Source organism: Ceratotherium simum, chromosome 6 (genome assembly GCF_057802395.1).
Source record: "Ceratotherium simum simum isolate JZ-2026a chromosome 6, ASM5780239v1, whole genome shotgun sequence".
Taxonomy (NCBI): domain Eukaryota; kingdom Metazoa; phylum Chordata; class Mammalia; order Perissodactyla; family Rhinocerotidae; genus Ceratotherium; species Ceratotherium simum.
Window position 1 is genome coordinate 62,830,809 of NC_141905.1, and position 21,019 is coordinate 62,851,827.

At 57.2% G+C, this 21,019-nt stretch overlaps 1 protein-coding gene across 1 annotated transcript; it reads left to right on the plus strand.

Moving 5' to 3' along the window:
* Positions 1 to 1,225: 1,225 nt before the first annotated feature.
* TRIM8 (tripartite motif containing 8) lies at positions 1,226 to 16,187 on the plus strand. The gene is made up of 6 exons (XM_004428013.2): positions 1,226 to 2,783; positions 12,485 to 12,580; positions 12,927 to 13,160; positions 13,967 to 13,998; positions 14,132 to 14,247; positions 14,597 to 16,187. The coding sequence occupies exons 1-6, from the start codon at positions 2,214 to 2,216 to the stop codon at positions 15,202 to 15,204; spliced, it is 1,656 nt and encodes a 551-aa protein (XP_004428070.1). The 5' UTR covers positions 1,226 to 2,213; the 3' UTR covers positions 15,205 to 16,187.
* The last annotated feature ends 4,832 nt before the right edge of the window (positions 16,188 to 21,019 follow it).

The following is a 21,019-nucleotide window of genomic DNA, read 5'->3' on the forward strand; positions in this document are numbered from 1 at the left end:
CCTCCTCCTCTCTCCGCCCTATCTTGGGAGTCCGGCTCACCGCAGCCCCCTGCCCGCCCGCGTCCCCGCCCTGCCGGCGGCCCTCTGCCCCGAGCCCATTGTATCGCCCCCTCTCCGGCTGCAGACTCTGAGGCCCGGCCGTGGCGGGAAGATCGGGGACCCCTGTGCGCCCCTCCAGCCGGTCCTGCGAGCTGGAGCCCCTCCCTCGCTCGCCCTCCTCGCAACAGCGCGGTAGCGGCGGTGGCGCCCTTCCCTCCCTGAAGAGGCGGAGGGGGCCGACTGGCGGGCAGCAGGGACGCACCCCCCCCCCGCGCCCCCTTCCTGGGGGAAGGAGAGCCGGAGCCCGAGCGAGCCAAGGCAGGAAAAGGCAGCCGCGGACTGCCCGGCCCGCAGATCATTTTTATTATCGAGATTATTATTAAAAGGGGGCGGGGAGCCCAGGATGCGGGGGAGGGGGCTAGAGACGCAGCTATTTTTAATTAAACAGATTATTCCTGAAATAATAATAATACGCGCAAGATGGCTGAAGGTGGCTGTGATGAGAGTGTTGGGGTTGGGGGTTTTTTTCTTCCTCTTTTTTTTTTTTTTTTTGATCTGAGGATAAAGCTCTGAGGCGACAGCCGCTGCGGAGACCCTGCCCGGAGTGCCCTCCCCTCAGTTGAGAAGCTGCGGGCGGACAAACGGACCCACGGACGGAGCGACTGGCGCGGGCCCGCCCCGGACGCGTCGCCTGGGCAGCAGCCGGGGGACGCGGGCGCTCGCCTTTCTGCCGACTTCTTCCAATTCTAATCTTTTTTTATTTTTTGGAAAGAACCGGGGTGGGTGGAGCAGAGGTGGAGAGAAATCGGGACTTGGCATTTTCTCCCCTCTTTCTCCTAATTTGAGGGAGGCCGCCAGCCCTCCCCTGAAAAAAAAATCCCACCAAAAAAAGAGAGAGGGAGAGATAGAAAGAACACTGCAGGACCCTCGAGCGAGCGCGCCCGGACCCCCGGCCGCCGCCGCCACCGCGGCCGCCGCCAGGAGCCCAAGATGGCTGGGCGCTGAGGAGGAAGCCCGGCCCGGCCGGCTCGGCCCGGCTCCGCCGCCGCAGGCTGGCTCCGACCGCAGCCCCGAGCCTTCCAGGCCGGAGCAGAGGCCGAGAAGAAAAGAAAGTGGGGGGGAGGGAGTCCGGGGTGGCGAAGGGGGAGGGCCGGGGCGGGGGGGAGGGGAGGGCCGGGAGCCGAGCCTCCTGTTCATTAGCAGTTGAGAAAAATTCCTTTCTAGTTTGATCAATCCTTGTTTTCCTCGGCAGAGCCGAGGCGCCCGCCCAGCGCGGAGACGGAGAGCGGGGTCTCTCTGCGGCGGGGGCGCCGGGCCTCGGGGGAGCGCGGAAGTAGCGACGAGGGGGTCAGGCCGGAGCACCGCCGAGGCTTCTCCTCCCTCCCTTTCTGGTTGGCTTTTTTTTTCCACTTCTCTCCCTCCCCCTTCCGTTTCTATTTGTGAAGGGAGGAGGAAGGCAGAGGCGGGCTGGTGTCTCTGGCCGGGGACTGGAATTTCATCTGAATGACTGCCCCTGCGCGCACGCAGCGCCCCGGAGTCGGCCCGCCTGCGCCCCGCAGCCCGCACCCGCAGACGGCCGGTCAGTCGGGGGACGCCCGCGCCACGGCCCGGGGACAGCCGGGTCGCCTCGCCCGCCGGGTCCGGATTTAGCAACCCTCGGCGCGGCCGCACTCGCCTCCCCGGCTCTCGGACCCCGGTCCAGGCGAGGGAGGCGCGGCGCCGGCGAGCCAGGAGGGAGCCACCATTGCCTCCGCCGTCGCTAGAGGAAGTGTGCGGCTCCCGGGCTCTGTCCGCCGTGGGGCGCGCCCCAATGTCAGCCGCGGGGCCAAGCGCAGGCCGCGGGCCGCCGTTGCCCTAGCCGCACCGACGGGGAGGCGGCCTCTTATATGGAATTTGGACCCCGGCGCTCCCCTCCAGGGCTGGTGCCCCGGCCTCGGCCCTGGCGCAGTCCGCCGCCTCCCGCTAGGCGCTCGGGAGGAGGAGGAGACGCAGCCGGCTGCGCGCGCGGCGTGAGGACCGAGGCTCCCTTCTCTGGGGGCCGGCGCGCGGAAGGCGCTGGTGACTGAGTGACTGTCAGGGCCGCCTGGGGTCCCGTGGGCCTACAGCTGCACCGGACGGGCCCTCAGGGTTGGGGAGTTGGGGAGGCTTCCCCGGGCCCCCTGCCCGCAGCCGCCATGGCAGAGAATTGGAAGAACTGCTTCGAGGAGGAGCTCATCTGCCCCATCTGCCTGCATGTCTTCGTGGAGCCGGTGCAATTGCCGTGCAAACACAACTTCTGCCGGGGCTGCATTGGCGAGGCGTGGGCCAAGGACAGCGGCCTGGTGCGCTGCCCGGAGTGCAACCAGGCCTACAACCAGAAGCCGGGCCTGGAGAAGAACCTGAAGCTCACCAACATCGTGGAGAAGTTCAACGCCCTGCACGTGGAGAAGCCGCCGGCGGCGCTGCACTGCGTGTTCTGCCGCCGCGGCCCCCCGCTGCCCGCGCAGAAGGTCTGCCTGCGCTGCGAGGCGCCCTGCTGCCAGTCCCACGTGCAGACGCACCTGCAGCAGCCCTCCACCGCCCGCGGGCACCTCCTGGTGGAGGCGGACGACGTGCGGGCCTGGAGCTGCCCGCAGCACAACGCCTACCGCCTCTACCACTGCGAGGCCGAGCAGGTGGCCGTGTGCCAGTACTGCTGCTACTACAGCGGTGCGCATCAGGGACACTCGGTGTGCGACGTGGAGATCCGGAGGAATGAGATCCGGGCAAGTACCCTACCCACACATACACACACACACTCCTTACCGCCTGGGGACCACCCATCCGGACAGGCTGACTTGTGACATCAGGCCAGAGGCCCCATTCCAAACTCTAATACTCTGAAAGTTTGGGGGCAAGGTCCTGGGAAGAAGGGTCCCCCATCGCTACTTGATGCATTCCTGCACCTGTGCTCATAGGGTCCATCTTGTGAGTCATTTATAGAATTGAGGTGTGGGGCTGACAGGGGTAGAGTTTGGGTGTTGCTTTTCTGTTTTGTGCACAGCTCCCTCCCCCAGACTTGTTTCTGTAGGCCCTACGGGAAGTCACCAAGGCGGTGACCCAGGTCCTGCTTCTCCAGCTGCTGTTTATGTAATGAGTGTCCTGGTGTTGCTGCTGTGGCTGACATGATCCGTGATGCTGGCATACCAATGAGGAAGTAAACAAAAGCAGCCATGTTAGTTTCAAGCCCTATTGGAAACACATTGGGGGGTGGAGGGGAGCTTCCGGAGGGAGAGCAGAACTCCCGGTATCTATCTGGACAAGGCCTGGACAGCCAGTGGCGTCATGGACAGTGTCTCAGCCATTTGGATTATTCCCGATAGCCCACTCTCCATGAGAATCACTGCCCTCTGTGTGCCTGTGTGTGTTGCTCGCATCTGCATGAACAAACCTTAAAGTATGTGTCTTCATCACCCTGAGCCCTTTTCTCCCAGCCCAGCCCTCTATCACAGCCCTCCCACATTTGGGGAGGGGAAGTGGAAGACGGAAAAAGAATCCTGTGGGTTAAGGTTGAGCCGCCTTGCAATCTGGTTTCAGGCAGCTGGCTCCCCTGGGCTGCCGGCTGGGTGATTACGGAACTGCGTCCCCTCCCATTGTATACACCCTGCAGCAGCGGCCAATGTCAAAACCGCCTCCCCCCTCAGGCCTCTGGGCCTGGCTTTGGAGCTGACTGAGGCAATACTTCCGTCCCCTTCAGTGGAGGGGGGGCTCCTCCTAGGTCCCTCCCTTGTCCCCTGGCTTTCAGGGTTGAGTCATACCAGAAGGAAGGGCTTGGCCTGAGACTGTCTGAGCCCGCTCAGAAGCCCCAGCTTGGAGCCTGGGTGTGATATCACGGGGGTGAGGCTGGGCTTTGGTAGGACTGGGAGTGTTTGTGTGGGTGGGGGCCCCTGGAGGCTAGTCGAGGCCAGTGGGGAGTTTGGGTATGAGGAAGCTCTGAGCAGGGGATGGTTGTAGATGGGGGTTGTTTCCTGTGGGGAGGGGGAACCAGTCAGAATGAGTCACTGTTTAGCAATTAAAAAACCTACACATACAACTAACAAAAGGCAGGAGGGGCACCACAGGCTGAGGGCAGGGATAACAAATAAAATTTGCTGTATAATTAGTTTCCAATCGGATGGGCTAGCTCTGGATTTTTGTGCCAGGACCAGGCCTCTGGTTTCTTGAAGTGTGGGGGATGGAGAAAGGAGCTGGTTCCCCCTCCCCCCTCTAGGGTTGGAAAAGGCAGAGGCCTTGGGGAAGCAGACGAGCCCCTGTTGTACTCCACCCCCCACTCAGGGCGGGCAGGGCCCAGACTTTCCCCAGTATTGGGAAGCTGCTGCTATTAATAAAGATGGAAGGGCTGGGGGAGGAGGCTGGGAAAAGTGCAGAGGCAGGAGAAAGACGGGCTGTCCAGTTCTCTGTCCTGGGATTGGCAGTGGAAAGCGAGAGGAGGGGAAAGACAGAGATTTGGCTGAAAGGAACAGAGGAGGGGGCAGCAGTTGGGGTGATGAGTGAATGTGTGCCCACACCCTCGATTTTGCCCTTAGCTGTGTCTGAGTGCTGGCAGTGTCTTTCATTTGGGTGGGGGAGAAAACGTAATTGTACCTGACTGGTTAGTAGGAGGGTGTCTTTAGATGTGTGTCTGTGTTTGCGAGTGTCTTGGACGCTTTCTGCTTCGCCCTCAAATGCACCTGTCTCCCGTCTGTATAGTTGGGGGATGGGGGGGTGGCCCATGCATGCAGAGTAAACCCTGGGGTTCCCACCAGCAGGTCCTTGATCTCCCCACACGTGGAAGGGACTGGGTGGAAGCAGGCGCTGAACTTTGTCAGCAGCTCCGTGTGTGTGTGTGTGCGCGCGCGTGCGTGTTCATGTTTGTTCCTGTACCCAGTGTGGGGCAGGCTCAGAAGTAGTGGGTTGCATCAGGGCCAGATGTGCAATTCTGTGCGCTCAGCATCTGTGTTCCACAGCCTGAGCCTTGTCCCTCTCCAGGCTCCCCTACCCCAGGCCCTCTGAATTCTCCTGGTGCCCCACGGCACTGGAGTTGGAAACCCTTCAATAGCCCAGCGCCACTCAGTATGAGTTGGACTTATTGAATATGGAGGAAGAGGGGCCCCAACTTGGGGGAGGGGGCGAGCAATGGGGAACCTGCATGGAAGAACCCATTGCGCTCTCCATCCTCTCTGGGCCAGCCAGAAAGAGGGGCCGTTTCCTGGGCTTCTTCCTTGCTAGAGAAAGTCTTTCTTAAAGAGTGCTGGTGCTGCAGATGAGGGCAACAGCATTCTCCCGGATGTAGGAGCAGAAGCATGGAGACCTGGCACATGCCTTAAAATATAGCTCCGCTTCTTGTGCTTCCTCTTCTGTCCTCCAGGGGGAGGGGCGGGGGCTGCTGAAATGCCCGGTTGGCTGGAAATAGGAAACCCTGATCAGCTCTCCCTTGTGACCCCCACTTGCATACTCACAAGCACCCACATGTGCCTGGGCCAGCAGCCTAGCGCAGGGACCCAGCAGGAAGGCAAACAGGGCAGCCCAGGGGAGTAGCAGGGGGTCTGAGAGTCAGGCCTGCGAAGTCTGTTGCCCTACTCTGCCCTTGGGAAGCCAGTGTGTAGGCCGCATTGCTCTGAGGCCTGGGTGCTCACTGGGTGGGCCCCAGGGACTACTCTCTGGAACATGCCTAGACCCCAAATATGTTCTCCTTTGGGCCTGTGGGAGGCTGAGGGCTCAAGATTGGGATATCCAGGTGGGCTCAGGTCTAGCAGCCCTAGGTGGTCAAACATCCTTCCAGCCCCCATATTTAGGGGTTCATTTGATCAATGGGGGACTGGTGTGAGCTGGGAGCACCCCTGTCTCATGACCTCCCTCAACATGGAAAGAAGACCCAACAAAAGTCCTAGTTATGTGTATGAGGGGCTCTGTGGAAAGGGTGTGTGTGTGTGTGTTCAGGTCCTAGTTGTACCTCTGTGCCATTCCTAGGACCCCAGATCAAGGCTGGAAATGTTGCCAGGACCCTGTTCCTTACATTCTCTGAGGTTTAGAGGTACGAAAAGATGTTCTCTGGGGAGGGGATCCCACTGCTTGGGCCACTTTGGGGCCTGCAGCCGCTGGGGGTGAGGTTACCCTGCTCACATTGCCCCTGGCTGGAGGGGTTGCATGGGGACCCTGGAGGAGATCCTATGTCTCTGCCCCATGTGTCTGTCTCAGGCTGTGGCAGTGAGGGTTGCCTTGGCCCAGCCCTCTCAGGACTCAGACGACTCAGGCCGGGCAGACCCCACTGCTCTCCCCTCCCTCACCCCATACTCCTGAGGTCTTAGATGGGCTGGGAGCTGGGGTGAGGTGACTGTGTGTAAGTGAGGTGTGAGGGTCATGTAGCTGCCCCTTCCTTGACCATCCTGAGTCTGCACAGAAGGGCGGCCTGGCTTGGCCCTCCTCCCTGGGCCCCAGGCAGAGGCCCAGGCCCCCGCCTCCACCCCAGGATCCTGCTGACACAGCCAGGCGCCCGTCATGCTTGCCCTATCGATTACTCTGCCTCCTGCAGCTCTGGGTGGCTGTGCATCCATGTCTGCAGGTGTGTGTGTGTAACCAGCACGTCTGGTTGTGTATCTCACATGTGACTAATTTTTTGTATCTCGTGTGTGTCTCTCTGAGAAGGTACAACGTGAGTGACTGACTATTATGTAGTTGTCTTGCGTGTGGCTGCAGGGTCAGGAAGACGTGCGCGTGCGTGTTTGTGAGAGGGAAGAGGGTGTTTGTGAGAGGGAAGAGGGTGTCTGTGTGCCCTGCTTGCCGTACACCTGCGAGTTGAAGTTGAGGTGCCTGCAGGACTGTCAGTGTGACGATGCTGGTGTGTGACTGCCCGCTCGGGCGGTGGTTGGTTGGTGGTTGTGAGTCTTGTGTGACTTTCTCAGCTGGTGGGGGTGTTGGGGAGGGGAAGGGAAGATGGGATTCACCTTAGGGTGAGCTCTTTGCCTGTGGCAAGTATTGGAGGTAGAAGCCTGGATGGATGGCAGGATGCTGTGTTGGGGGCAGTCTTGGTGGGCATAGGAGGAAGGGGAGCCCGGCCTGGGCCCCTGCCCTGGACTAAGCAGGCAGGCCTGGCTGGCCTCTTCCCTGGCTCTGGGAAAGCCTTCTTTCCCGGCTGGCCTGGCATTCAAACCCAGACAAAGGGGGGCTTTCTCTCTCGCCTCTTTGTTCTGCTGCCCCAGAGCGCTGCTCTCTGCATGGCAAAAGCTAATTCCACTCTGCAGCTGGGAAACCCTCTCTGGGGTCTGCTGGGGTTGCCTCCGAGATGCTGCCTCTCTCCTTGCCCTGGTTCCTGTCCTATAGCCTCTTCTCTCTCGGTCTGTGGTTGCCCCAGCCTGGGAGTCCTCACGGTAGCACAAGACAGGGGCTGAGGCACAGTTAGGGGGGTCTAGGGCAGGCAGAAGCTGCTCTGAGACAAGGGGAGAGTGCTTTTGGCCAAGGGAGAGAGGAGACTAAAGTACTCTTGGGACATGGGCTTATGTGGGAGAGTGGGGGGCGGGTTTGGCAGCTTGGGTAGAGGTTAGGACGTGGGAGCTCTGAGCAGGGGCTGCAGCCAGAGCTGGAGCTGGCATGAGAGTCAGCTGGGCAGGGGTCTGAGCAGGAAGAGGTGCTCCAGCAGCCCCTCTTCCTGCCCCCACCACAGGTGCTGCTGGACCCAGCCCTGGCCTTGCCTGAAACCTCAGGCCTGCCTCTGGCTCGGCCCCTGGAGCCCTGTTCCCTCCTGACCTTGCATCTCTTCAAGGTTGACTTGTGGGTTTTATTATTATTATTTATTAATTTTTATACAGCCTAGAGTCCCCACGGCCTCCCCTGTCTGCCCAGTCCAGTCTGGCATCAAAAATGCCAGCTGGGCCTGACCAGTCAGGCTCCAAAGGGGTATGAGGCTTTCCTGGGGCAGGAATGTAAGAGGCTTACAATTGTCCCCTCTCCAATTTGGGGGGCACATAGAGGAGCAGCTCAAGGCAGAGTCTAGAACATTGGGCGACAGGTATGAGGAGCAGGATGTTCGGGGACCCTGGAGGGATGGGAGTGGAGTGCCACCAAGTCTTCTTGATGCTTTTGCCCTCACAGGCCCAGGAGCAGACCATGGAAGGCCTTAGGTCCTAAGGGACGAGGACAGGGACAGGAGTGAGCAGGTTCCACCTGGGCCAGGGGCTGCTAAGTGGAGCTGGCCCTCACATTGTCCCTCCTCCTGCTGGAGGCCTAGTCCCTCAAGTGCTTCTGGTCTAGACCATGGTTCCCTGCTCCTGCACACTTGAGGTGTGCCACAGTCCAGGTGACTCACTGTGGGCTGGGAGCAGTTTGTAAAGTCATTTGTGTCCCCCTGTCCTCCTCCCCACACACACACACATTGAGAGCTCTTGTTCTGAATCAAGCTGAGAAATCTGGTCCTATCTCTCAGCTGTGAGTTTTTTCCCAGGTGGGAAAAGGGGCCTCAGCTCTTAGCAGTTCCCTGGGGGTTGGGATGGGAAGGATGCTGATGGTAGAGGGGAGGTATCCAGGCATTGCTTCCTCTGCTCTCCATCTTCCAGCTTCTCAGCATCCTGATTCAGACATTTGGTGGAATTGAGGTGCGGGGTAATGAAAGAGCAGCAAGTGGATATTTTCCTCCTTCCCCCCAATTTCCCGGTGTCTGAGGTACCAGTGATCCCCCCAACCCCCTGCTTCCCCCAGGTGTTGTCTGTGCTAGGATTAAGATCACGTGGCTCTAGGGCCGGCCCTGTGGCTTGGTGGTTAAGTGCGCGCGCTGCAATGCTGGTGGCCCGGGTTCGGATCCCGGGTGCGCATCGAGGCACCACTTCTCCCTCCATCCTGAGGCCGAGTCCCACATACAGCAACTAGAAGGATGTGCAGCTATGACATACAGCTATCTACTGGGGCTTTGGGGGGAAAAAATAAAATAAATAAAATCTTTGAAAAAAAAAAAAAAAAAAAAAAAAAAAAAAAAAAAAGATCACGTGGCTCCAAGGGAGAGCAGTCCCTGCAGAGTGAGCTGGCTGGTGTGGGCCCCCCCTCCCAGCCTTCCCTGGAGGCAACCTCTGGTCGGTTCCTCCCCTTCCTGCCCCCTCCCCTCGGCCTGCAGCAGACGCAGGAGTCCAATGGCATCTGAGCTGGGGGAGGGGAAATGAAACCCAGCCACCTGCTAGGGAGGGTGGCCCCTGCCTTTGCTAGGCCTGGACTGGCTTCCCACCCCAGAGGGCTCTGGGCAGACAGGGACCAAGACCTGGGACTGTGAAGCTAAGGGAAGACACCGCAGGGTCCCAGGGTAGATGTGCTGCCAGGAAAGGCTCTGAGAAAAGCCTAGAAGAAGAGGGAAGGAGCTGAGCCCCACCCCCAGTACTAGACAGGAAGTGCCTCCTTTGGCTCTACCCTGAGAAGTCAGCCATGAACTCCCTGACAGAGCTGGGGTGGGGAGCTCCCACTGGTCTGGAGGGTGGGAGTGGAACAGCCCCATTCCTCTCCTCTGAGGGCAACAGAGGTGAGACCCCACCTGGGGCTGCTTCTCTCCTGCCCTGTCTCTGGGACTCAGCTCCTAATCTGACACTGATGGGTTTGGTCATGAGAAGTAGTCGGGCAGGGAGACCATGGTGCACAGATTGTGTGTGGGTGGGTGGGGGCTAAGAAGGCAAGAGTGACCTGGAGTCTGAGATGCGCCTGGCAGAGCCTGTTCTCCTGAGTGTGGGTACGAGGCAGCCAGCAGGCAAAAATTTGAGGGCCAGTTGTTACAGAGGAGGTAAAGAGGCCTAATGTTCCTAGAGGGAAGTCCTGGCCACCTTGCCTGTATGGCAGGTCTCCTTCAATTGTCTTGGGCCTTCTGGAGGCCCAGCCATCATTGTGCACGGGGCTGGGTACAAGTATATGTGCAGCTGTGTGCAACAGTGTGCACAAGGTGGTCTCAGGGCCCAGGTGGTGATGTGTGCTTGTGTGTGAGCAGTTGTACGCACGTATCTGGGCGATACTGCGGGGTGCTGCCTGCCCTCTTCACACAGCCGTGGGCAGTTTCACAGGCAGGGAGGATGCACAACTACCTCTATTCCTGCCCCCCACCCAGCTATGTTTCTTTACAGGCTGGCAGCAGATCCCTGTGCATGTTGGGCTGGGGTGGGGGCCTGCTGGAAGGGCGAGGTGCTGGTGGCAGGGCAAAGTCTCCTGGTGCTGGTTCTTAGAGGTCCTGTCCTGGGTCATGGAAAGGTCAAGTTGTTGGGGTGTGCCCCAGCTTCCTCAGCTTAGAATCTGAGAACCTCACCCCCCCACCTGCTCTTGTCCCCGGGGTCCTGGTTTTTTGTTTCCAGGCTAGCCACCAACACGAAATGGGGTCACTGAACTTTCTTGTGGGCTTTGGTTTCCATATGTGTAAGATGGATTGGAGGAGCGAGGAAGGGATTGGTGGCAGCTCATCTTTGGGAAGCCAGCTGGGTGTGGATGGGAGTGGGAGTCATGGGGTCAAGCTTGAGGGTCACTCTGAGGCCCACAGAGAGAAGGAAAAAGAACCACTCCTTGTTGATTGGACACTTACTGTGAGCTAGGCTCTGTAGAGTCTGCTTTGCAAACCTTAGTTCATGTACAAAACCCCTGGGTTTATTCAGTAAACACGTTATACATCTATAGGGTGCTGGGGCCTTTGTGTGGCTGGCTGGGAAAGGAGGTGGGAAAAGACAGCAGCAAAGCCCTATTTTCAAGAGGCCTTGGGTTTTGTAGGGAGATCAGATCACAGTTTGTGAGATAGATTGTAGGTCTTTCTGTGATGATGGTAATGTTTTGTATCTGTAGCGTCCAGTATGTTAGCCACTTTTTTTTTTTTTTTTTTTTAAAGATTTTATTTATTTTATTTTTTGCCCCCAAAGCCCCAGTAGATAGTTGTATGTCATAGCTGCACACCCTTCTAGTTGCTGTATGTGGGACTCGGCCCCAGGATGGACAGAGAAGTGGTGCCTCAATGCGCACCTGGGATCCGAACCCGGGCCGCCAGCATCGCAGCGCGCGCACTTAACCACCAAGCCACAGGGCCGGCCCGAGCCACTTGTTACATGTAGCTATTGAGCATGTAAACTGAGGCTGGTGTAACTGAAGAACTGATTTATTTTTAATTTATTTTTAAATTAAAATTAATTAAAACAATTTATTTTTAATTAAGTTAAATTTAAATAGCCACATGTGACTAGTGGCTACCATATTGGACAGCACAGCTGTAGAGGGAGGGCAGAATGTGAAAGCCCCACTGCGTGGCCAGGACAGGAAGGGGCCTGCACAAACTCCGAGCAGGGCCCATAGAACATTTCCCTGAGGAGTGGGGCCTTAAGTTGGGCCTTCGACAAGGGAAGGGAGGAGGCTCACAGTGCCTCCTCCCTCCCCTGCAGGATGTTTTCCTGCAGGAAAACATCAGCACGGTGTAGGGAGTTCAAATGTGCACAGAGTGTTGAGGACAGGATCCCAGCTGACCTGGCTGGGAGAGTCAGGTCATAAGAGAGCCTTCATTGCCATGCCAGAGTGTTTAGAAGAAGGGAGTCATTGAGAGTTCTTGAGCAGGGGAGAGACCCTGTTTGAAGAGGTGTGTCTGGCAAGGGAGGATGACAGGATGGATGGAGCAGCTGGGATGGGCAGAGCTGGAAGGAGAGGGGTTGTGGAGACAGGAGATTCGGGGCTGAGAAGAGCAGCTTGGTCCAGCACCTTCCAGCAGACTGGCCTTAGATTGTAGGGAGAGCCAGAGTCTCCTTTCCACCTGAGTCCAAGTGAGGGGCTGAGGGAGCTAGCAAGGACTTCGGAAGCCTAGGCCTCAGCGTCAAGAACAAGGGAGGGCATGGCTGGCTTGATGCCCCTGAGTGTGAGGCAAGTATAGGGTGGGATCTCTGGTCTGAGCCAGAGGGCATGTGTGTCTTGGAAGGTTGTTTGACCCTCTGCATCTTAGGGTACTCATCCCTGAGATGGGGCTCCCCAGAGAAAGGTATCACGACTTGGATAAGAACAGACCCTACTGCCAGATTGCCTAGGTTTGTATCCCAGCTCTGACACTTACTAGCTGTGTGACTTGGGGCGAATTACTTAACCTCTCTGGTTTCCTCTTCTCAGAAATGAGGTAATAATAGTGCTTATCTCATAGCATTACTGGGATGATTGGATAAGTCTATACAGGAAAAGTGCTTAGAACAGAGGCTGGCCTGACCCTGCCCTCAGAAAGCTCATGTTTAGATATGTGTGGGAAGCTATTCCAGGCTTTCTGTCCCTGGGAACAGGCTGGCCAGACAGCTGTCATCAGGCCTCTGGGATTGCATGGGGGCCAGAAGGGGTTGGATGGCAGAAATTTTAGGTCATCTGGGTCAAAGGATGTATAGGGCGAGTCTGGTCTATGGAGGGAAGGGTGGTGCTCACCCATCCTTGGTGAGGGGTGGAGCTGCAGCCCCCACTGATGCCCCCACCCCAACTGTCCCTGCAGAAGATGCTGATGAAGCAGCAGGACCGGCTGGAGGAGCGAGAGCAGGACATTGAGGACCAGCTATACAAACTCGAGTCAGACAAGCGCCTGGTGGAGGTAGCTAAGCCCAAGCCCGTGGTCTGGGGTGGGGGCGGCTTGGGTTCAGGGCCTTGGGCTGGTTCCTTACCTGTGCTAGAGTCTATTGTGTGGTGGGCTCTGTGCTGGAATCTCTTGGTCATTCAGTGGTCAGTGGATGAGCCCCCACTGGTGCCAGGGGTAGCTGGCACAGAGCCCTATGCTATCAGCGGGGAATTGGCAGGTCAGACCTAGCCCTCGGGAGCCCTGGGCAGCCTGGGGGTTTTGGGTCCCCGACTCCACCATCCAGAACGTAGACAGACAGTTGTGGTAGCCAGAGATCTCCAGTGCTCAGCTGCCCACCCACTCTTGCTCCCCGTGCCCGCAGGAGAAGGTGAGCCAGCTGAAGGAGGAGGTGCGGCTGCAGTACGAGAAGCTGCACCAGCTGCTGGATGAGGACCTGCGGCAGACGGTGGAGGTCCTGGACAAGGCCCAGGCCAAGTTCTGCAGCGAGAACGCAGCGCAGGCGCTGCACCTCGGGGAGCGCATGCAGGAGGCCAAGAAACTCCTGGGCTCCCTGCAGCTGCTGTTCGACAAGACGGAGGATGTCAGCTTCATGAAGGTGGGCTGGGCCTGGGACTGGCTGGTGGGACCCAGGGGACATTCCTAAATTGAAGTCTGCAGTCCTTTGCTCCCCGACCAGTCTCTTCCACCAGTGTGCTCACGGCTTTGGAGCCAGCCTGCGCGGATTCAAAACCCTCCCACCCTGCTGTTTGTAGCTTTGTGACCTTGGGCAAGTCATGTATGTTCCCTCTGCCTTAGTTCCCTCCCCTATAAAATAGGGCTGATAATATAGATCTACTATCCTTCATCCACAATTCCAAATTCTAAAAATCTCTGAAAGAAAAAAATTCTGGCAGCTCATTTAACAGCAAAAATTGACCTGAACTGATGTTGGCAATTTATGGTCTTTATTTATCTTGGTACGAGTATTGAAACATTTTGCTGCAGAAACTTTGATGTATTAGATTGTGGTGTCCTACCGTAATATACGGTATAGGCACCGTATTTCCCTTCTAAAATCAAAAAAATTCCCAATTCCAGGACACATCTGGCCCCAAAGATTTCAGATAAAGAGTTGAGTGCTTAACAGAACGTTCCTCCTAGGGTAGTTGTGTGGATAAAATGATGGATGTATAGAAAGCACTTACAATGTTGTCTGTCACATAGAAAGTGCTCAATAAATGTTAGCTATTCTTATTTTCTAAAAACAGAGACACTCCTCCCCCTACCGCCCCCCCAACTCGCCACACTCTGGCCAGAATCAGAGGGTCAGCCCCACCTGGGGAGAGGGAGGATGGGGCAGCTTCTGTCTTTCCCTTTCCCATGCTGCCTTTCCCACTGACTAACCATTTTCTCTCCCCCTAGAACACCAAGTCTGTGAAAATCCTAATGGACAGGTGAGCAGATGGCAGCTAGCCCTCAGGGGAACATGTCTGGGGGAGGGCAGGAGGGCCAGGCCTGTGGCGGGGAGGTAGGGCGGGCTCACTGGTGATACCTCCTCACAGCAGACGCCCCGTCCACTGCCCCCAGGACACAGACCTGCACGGGCAGCAGCCTTTCTCCCCCTAAGATCGGCCATCTGAACTCCAAGCTCTTCCTGAACGAGGTGGCCAAGAAGGAGAAGCAGCTGCGGAAGATGCTAGAAGGTGAGGGTGGGGTCCTCAATCGGAGGAAGAGAGCCTTTTGAGCAGGGTTAAATGCCAGCACCTTCCCTCTGAGAGGCAGCATGGTCTAGTCAGATAGACCTTTGTGGCTTTGCCATTTCTAGCTATGGGACCTGGGACAGGCCATATTACTTCCCTGAGCCTCAGTTTCTTCAGCTGTAAAGTGGGCATAATAATAGTACCTACTTGCTAATGGAGTAGTGAGCATGGACCAAGATGGTGCATGATGTAATGTGCTTGGTCCTAGAGATGGAAAAGGTCCCCAAGGGAGAGGAGGCTTGGGTTGCTTGGGGCGGGAGCTTCGGCGACTTTTGCCCCAAACTCTCCACAGGCCCCTTCAGCACACCGGTGCCCTTCCTGCAAAGCGTCCCCCTGTACCCTTGTGGCGTGAGCAGCTCTGGGGCGGAAAAGCGCAAGCACTCAACGGCCTTCCCTGAGGCCAGTTTCCTAGAGACGTCGTCGGGCCCTGTGGGCGGCCAGTATGGGGCAGCGGGCACAGCCAGCGGCGAGGGCCAGTCAGGGCAGCCCCTGGGGCCCTGCAGCTCCACGCAGCACTTGGTGGCCCTGCCAGGCGGCGCCCAACCAGTACACTCAAGTCCTGTGTTCCCCCCATCGCAGTATCCCAATGGCTCCGCCGCCCAGCAGCCCATGCTCCCCCAGTATGGCGGCCGCAAGATTCTCGTCTGTTCTGTGGACAACTGTTACTGTTCTTCCGTGGCCAACCATGGCGGCCATCAGCCCTACCCCCGCTCCGGCCACTTCCCCTGGACAGTACCCTCGCAAGAGTACTCACACCCACTCCCGCCCACACCCTCCGTCCCCCAGTCCCTTCCTGGCCTGGCGGTCAGAGACTGGCTCGACGCCTCCCAGCAGCCTGGCCACCAGGATTTCTACAGGGTGTATGGGCAGCCGTCCACCAAACACTACGTGACGAGCTAACGCCACGCGGGCAGTGGGGCACTGGGGAGTCTTCCCCCCCAGCCCCCAGGCTTGGGAATTATGCATCCAGAGACCTGCCCTTCTACCTTCCTGTCCTCCCTCCCTTCCTCATTCATTCCCCCAAGTCTGCTCCTTTTGGATTTTGTTTTGTTTTGGGCTTTGTTTTTGATTTTTTTTTTTTACTATGAATCTCCTGGACACAGAGGTGACAGTGGGAGCTGGCCTGGGCTGGGGCCACAGGTGGCCCTGGAGTTGGGAAAGCGTCTACCTCAAGGCGCTGAGCTCTCTCTCTCTCTGTCTCTCCTTTTTTCTTCCACTCCTTCCCCTTCCCACCCCTGTGGCTGGAAGGAGCCTCAGCTGCCCCTACAGCCTTGGCAGGAGGGTCCAACCCTCCTCACCCAGCCGTGGGAGGAAGGGCCAGTGCCCACCAGCCTGCAGCTCCTCTTGTTTTTCTTTTGGGCGGTTTGATCACGGACTGAGTAAGGAATGACATGTAGATTGTGGGGCTTTTGTTTTTGTTTTTTTTAATTTTTTTAAAACCAAGAATGATTTCTCCTGCTTCCTGCTTCTCACCATCCTCCCAGACGGAGTTCAAAGGCCACTTCTCAAGCAGCTTTTGGCACCTTCAGCCTCAGAGTGGAATCTTAAAGACAGGAACCCCATGTCCAGGAAAGGGGAAAAGGAACTTTGCCAATGATAGTGACCACAGCAAAAGTGAATAATAATAATATTAATAATAATAAAGAGAAATAAAAGAAATAATAAAATAAAAAACCATAGCACAGCCCTTGTGGAGGTCAGTGGGGGAGGAGGGGCTGCCCTGAGTTGGGTTCTTGCCTAGAGTTTGACACAGCAACTTCCTGTAGTGAGCACTTTGTATGAATCGTGGACTTCCTGTTCTCAAGGCGCAGGTATTTATTCTGTAATCTGTCTAGAGCACACACCGAAATCCAACCTTCTAATAAACATAATGGCGCAGTCCCGCTCCCTGCCTCGCCTCTTACCCCCAACTCCCCCAGGCCTGGGGTCTTCAGGCATGGTTGGGGGGCCCTCCAGGTACGGAAGCTCCTGCCTCTTTGCCTTGACTCTCCCGGGTCTAGCCTGTTCCAGGCCTGTGAGTGTCAATTTGTCAGGCACTATCTACATCTACTCTCGGCCTTGGGTTCATTTGACAAATATTTGCTGAGGGCCTCCAAGGCCCAGCCCCCTGCTACATGGGCCTTGGCATCTCTTTGAGGTTCTGCCAACATGCTCTTAGCTAGGGCAGACACAGGAAGAAATACCTTTCTATGAGTCTTGCAAAGCTTACCTCCTTCAGTCCACAAATATTTATTAAGCACATGCTAAGCACCAGGCACTGTGCAGGGCCCTGGGCATGAAAGCAGAGCAGACCCTGCCTTGGAATTTAGTCTAACTGGGCCTTGGCCCCTGTTGGGGGTGGGTGTGGGGGGCGGGTCACTCAGCCCCATACTTCCTTTGTTGACTTGGGCTCTGGCCCCTGCCCCTGAGCATGGAGGAAGACCAGGCAGGAAAATCTTTGACTCTGGGAGGTGTGGAGAGAGGGTAGCAAAGTGAAAAGGACATCCTACCCCCATCCCTTTTTGCAGAGCTTCTCAAAGTCTCTAGCGTGTCTTGGGAGCTTGTTAAAAGGGCTGATAACTGGGGCCCCCACTTAGACTCAGTGGGAATTGCGGAGGGCCTAAGAATCTGTGTTTTTAACCCCCTGGTAATTCTGACACATCCTGGGATTTGAGAAGTGCTGCCACGAGGGACTGGCCAGGGTCCTGCTTGTTACAAGGACCCCTGGGGTGGAAGGAGGGGTTGGGGCACACTAAGGCCCTCCTCTGTTGCGGTGGGCCTGATATTTAAAAAGGATCTCTCGTTTGTTGTCGAACACTTTGCATGGATCTCTTATGTCGTAAAGCAGCCTGTGCCCTTCCATACTAGTAGGAGCAGTGTGCATTGCTGGGTGCCTAGTTCTCTTTCCCCTTGTCTGGCTAGAATCAGGGCCTAAAAACCTCCCAGCCCAGGAAGCCCAGAGCAAAGGAGCCATGGGTAAGGCCTATGCCAGGTGTCCCAGCCTCACCGACCCCTGCTCACCCCTCTTCTCAGAAAAATAAGGACCCAGATTGGAGGACCTGGTCAAGCCATGTCCCCTGGACAGTTGGGCTGGCCAGGCCAAACCAGAGTCTTGGTCCTGCTAAATGCCTCTGTCCTCCCATCCTGTGGGAGTGGAAAATGACTCAATGTGAGGTGGGTGGACCCTTGCTTCTTTGCTCCCCCTTCCCCACTTTGGCAGGGAGCCAGAGACAGGAGCAGGTTGACAACAGCTGGCCTTCCCCCTTCTCTTCCCCTGCACCTGTTCAGGGCTAAAGAGAGGAGGCAGATGGCTGGAGCTCAGTGCCCCTCCAGCCCAGGGTGGAGGGACACTTGGGGGCAGGTGCTGGTGGACAGATAAGACACTGAACTCCACTCACATCTGCTCCTGTCTTGCTGTCCCTTTTTCTAGTTATCAGGAACCCTGGGACATCTTCTCTGCCAAGAGTTGAGAGCCAAGATAGAAAGCTGCCCAATTTCTTTCCCACTTGGCCTAGTTTTGTTTTCGCTGATGGGAGGGGTCCTTTCTCCAGGTACATCAAGCAGACCAGGATATGGAGGGAGACTCTGGTGGGGGTGAGATCGGCTTGAGCCCCACCAGGTCCCAGATTTGAAAGGCCACTCCAGACACTTACACACTCAACCACACAGGCTGTAGGCAAAGCAGCCAGCTGCCCGTAGTGTGGCCTGGGGGTGCCTGGGCAGCCAGAGAAGCAGGGAGACGTTAACTCCATCCAGCTGTCCCCAGCAACCCAGCTGTCCCTGGCTTTGTAGAAGCAGCTGTCATCCACTTCCCAAAAGGGTCAGGGGCAGAGGAGGCCTAGAAAGAGCTGGAGCTGCCTGCCCCAGGACACAGGGCCGGCCGGAGGAGGCGCGGGGCGCCCCAACCCCCGCACTAGTGAGCACCCTCAGACACCTCTGGGCACCCACAGGCGCACCCTGTGCCTCACTCCGGTAACGACTCAGCGATACCGGCTCTCACACCCCAGGCGGTGCCCTCTCGCCTTCCGCGAGAGGCCATCACTCCTCCCCTTTCCGGGAAGGGCTGGGTGTCGGAGCGCATCCCCCACCCCACAGACGGGGGGCGGCGGCTCCTGCGGCCCAGATGTGCGGAGCCCGCGGGGAGGCGACCGCCGGGGGGTTTCCTCCTCCCGCTACCCCCGCCGGCCCGAGCTCTTTCATGTTGCTGCCCTCCCGGGTCCCAGCCCCGGAGCCGAGCAGCTGCGCCCCGCTCCCCGCCCCCAGCCTCTCTCCCAGCTGTCTTTGGGGTGGGGCCGGGCAGCTGGGGAACAGCTGCAAGGCGTTGGGGGAGGAGGCTCGGGTGCCCCCTACAACAGCCGGAAACAGTCTCGGTGCCCAGGAGGGGGTGCAGGGCCGGGGGAGGGCGAGGCGCTCCCGGGCGAGATGGCCGGCTCCTCTGCCCCTCCCCCAGCGCATCTGGCCACGCCAGCTGAGAGCGGGCAGACTGCGGATCAAAGCCCCCTCCCGGCTTCAAAGGGCACCCTGGGGGCGGGGGAGGAGGGTGGGGCAGCTGGAACACCCTGAACAGCGACGCCGCTGAGTCAGCGCCCCGGGCCCCTCTCGCAGCCAAGACCCTATGTCTAATCTCACTTCTGGGTTCTTCCAAGCCCTGTTCACACCCACCCACTCAGACCCTGTCCTTGTCACCATGCCCTTTCCTCAGACGCCTTCATTTTCTCCCACCTGAGGGTGGGGGAGAACTGATGAACACTTTCAGGACCAGACCTGGCCCCCTGGGGGATTCCCTACCCCACCTCTGAGTCCTGTCAATTTGGGGATGGGGGGTGGGGGTTGGGTCTAGGACATGTCCTTCCCAACCCAGCGCTCTAGACCTACAAAGAGGGGGGATGTTGACCTTACTGGGACTGTGGGGTAAAGGGACGTGGAAAAATGATTCCTGATATCCCTGGATGACCCCACTACATTGTAGCTCCTTTTCTAAAGTGAGGGTCTCCCTGTATGGTTTTGGAAAACCCTTTCTTGTAGGTGCTTTAGAAACAGTGGTCTCTAGAACCTGGGATCCTGGTCTGGTTCTAAAACCCTCTGAGACCTGTTTCTTCGAATTAAAGTAGCAGGGAATGAAACCGAGGGCGCTCTGGGATTGCCCCTTCCCTATACTCTATGCAAAAGTGCTGGGGGGCCTGGGATTCAGGGCTCAGATCCCAGAAACTTCCTTAGAGGCTGAGGGGAATGGGAAGCAGATCAGAGTGTGGGGCAGAGGCAGCCAGGGTTGGGGAGCTCACGGTGAGAGGTTATAGTCCTGGCCCTTGAGGGGGACTGGCCTTAAGAACATCAGCTTCTTCCTTCACCTTCTCTCTTTCTTCCCCCAACACTCTACCCTTTTCACCTGCACCCCAAAGGTTTTCTTCTCTTCCAGGGCAGGATGTATTCCCTCTCTGCTTGAATTCCTTCAGTGACAGAGAGCTTACAACCTGATTCCACAGTGAAAGCCCTTACACATAACACATAGAAATCAGGGTGGTGGTGGAGATTTGGCCGCTCCCATATTCTCCACGGTATATGGGAATCACACCCCTGAGTGAGGGAAGCCTTCAAGAGCCTGAGGCTTCTTCCCTAAAATCTCCTGCCCCTGGCATTTATGACTCAGGGACTTGGCAGTGGACTTACCCCAGAGTTCTGCACTGGGAGTCTGAATGTTTGCTCCACGAGCGACCAGTTTTCTTTAACTGCTGTGTGGTTAATTCCTCTCAACTGCAGCAAACTGGGATATTTATGACTTCTGCTTGCACTAGATCTTCAATAATTGGGGCTTTCTTGAGAGACAGCCCATCTGCTCAGGGCCACAGGTTATTTTTCATTCTTTACATTAAGGCAAGAAGAGGGTGATGCGTGGGGCGGTGTGCAGCACAGCTGTCAACAGCTTGTAGAATGGGGGGTTAGAGGTGGCACAGGCCAACATCTCAAAATGGCAGGTAAGAAGGTGTGAGGGCTGGGCCAGCCTCGTGGCTTAGTGGTTAAGTGCGCGCGCTCTGCTATTGGTGGCTCGGGTTGGGATCCCGGGCGCGCACTGACGCACCGCTTCTCCGGCCATGCTGAGACCACGTCCCACATACAGCAACTAGAAGGATGTGCAACTATGACATACAACTATCTACTGGGGCTTTGGGGGAAAAAAAGGAGGAGGATTGGCAATAGATGTTAGCTCAGAGCCGGTCTTCCTCAGCAAAAAGAGGAGGATTAGCACGGATGTTAGCTCAGGGCTGATCTTCCTCACACAAAAAAAAAAAAAAGAAGAAGAAGGAGTGAGGGAGCCGGCTTCCAAGAACTGAGTGTTAAGGGTGGTGTGGACTTCTGGTCCACCCTGAAAAAATGGCAGTGAGTCATTGGACATATAGATGTCCAGGCTGCCTGGTTGTGAACTGGATGTTGTCATCAGAGACTCTCCATGTCTATGCCTACTATGGGGCACTGAGCAGGGAGGGGGCGCAGATGCAAATGGGCAGCTCATGGCCCTACAGATAGGAACTCTCCAGCCACACCAAATGCCATCCCACCAGCTGCAGCTCCCCGAGCTCCACCCATCAAATCCTACGCTTAGAGTCAGTCCTCCAACAGCACATGTGGTCCCATGTGGCTCTGCTGATCCCTCTGCCTGGACTGTCTACCCAGTCTCAGAGTCTCGCCTCCTCTGTGCACTCCTCCCCACCCTCTCCAGAGGGGGTGTGAGGAGTAATGA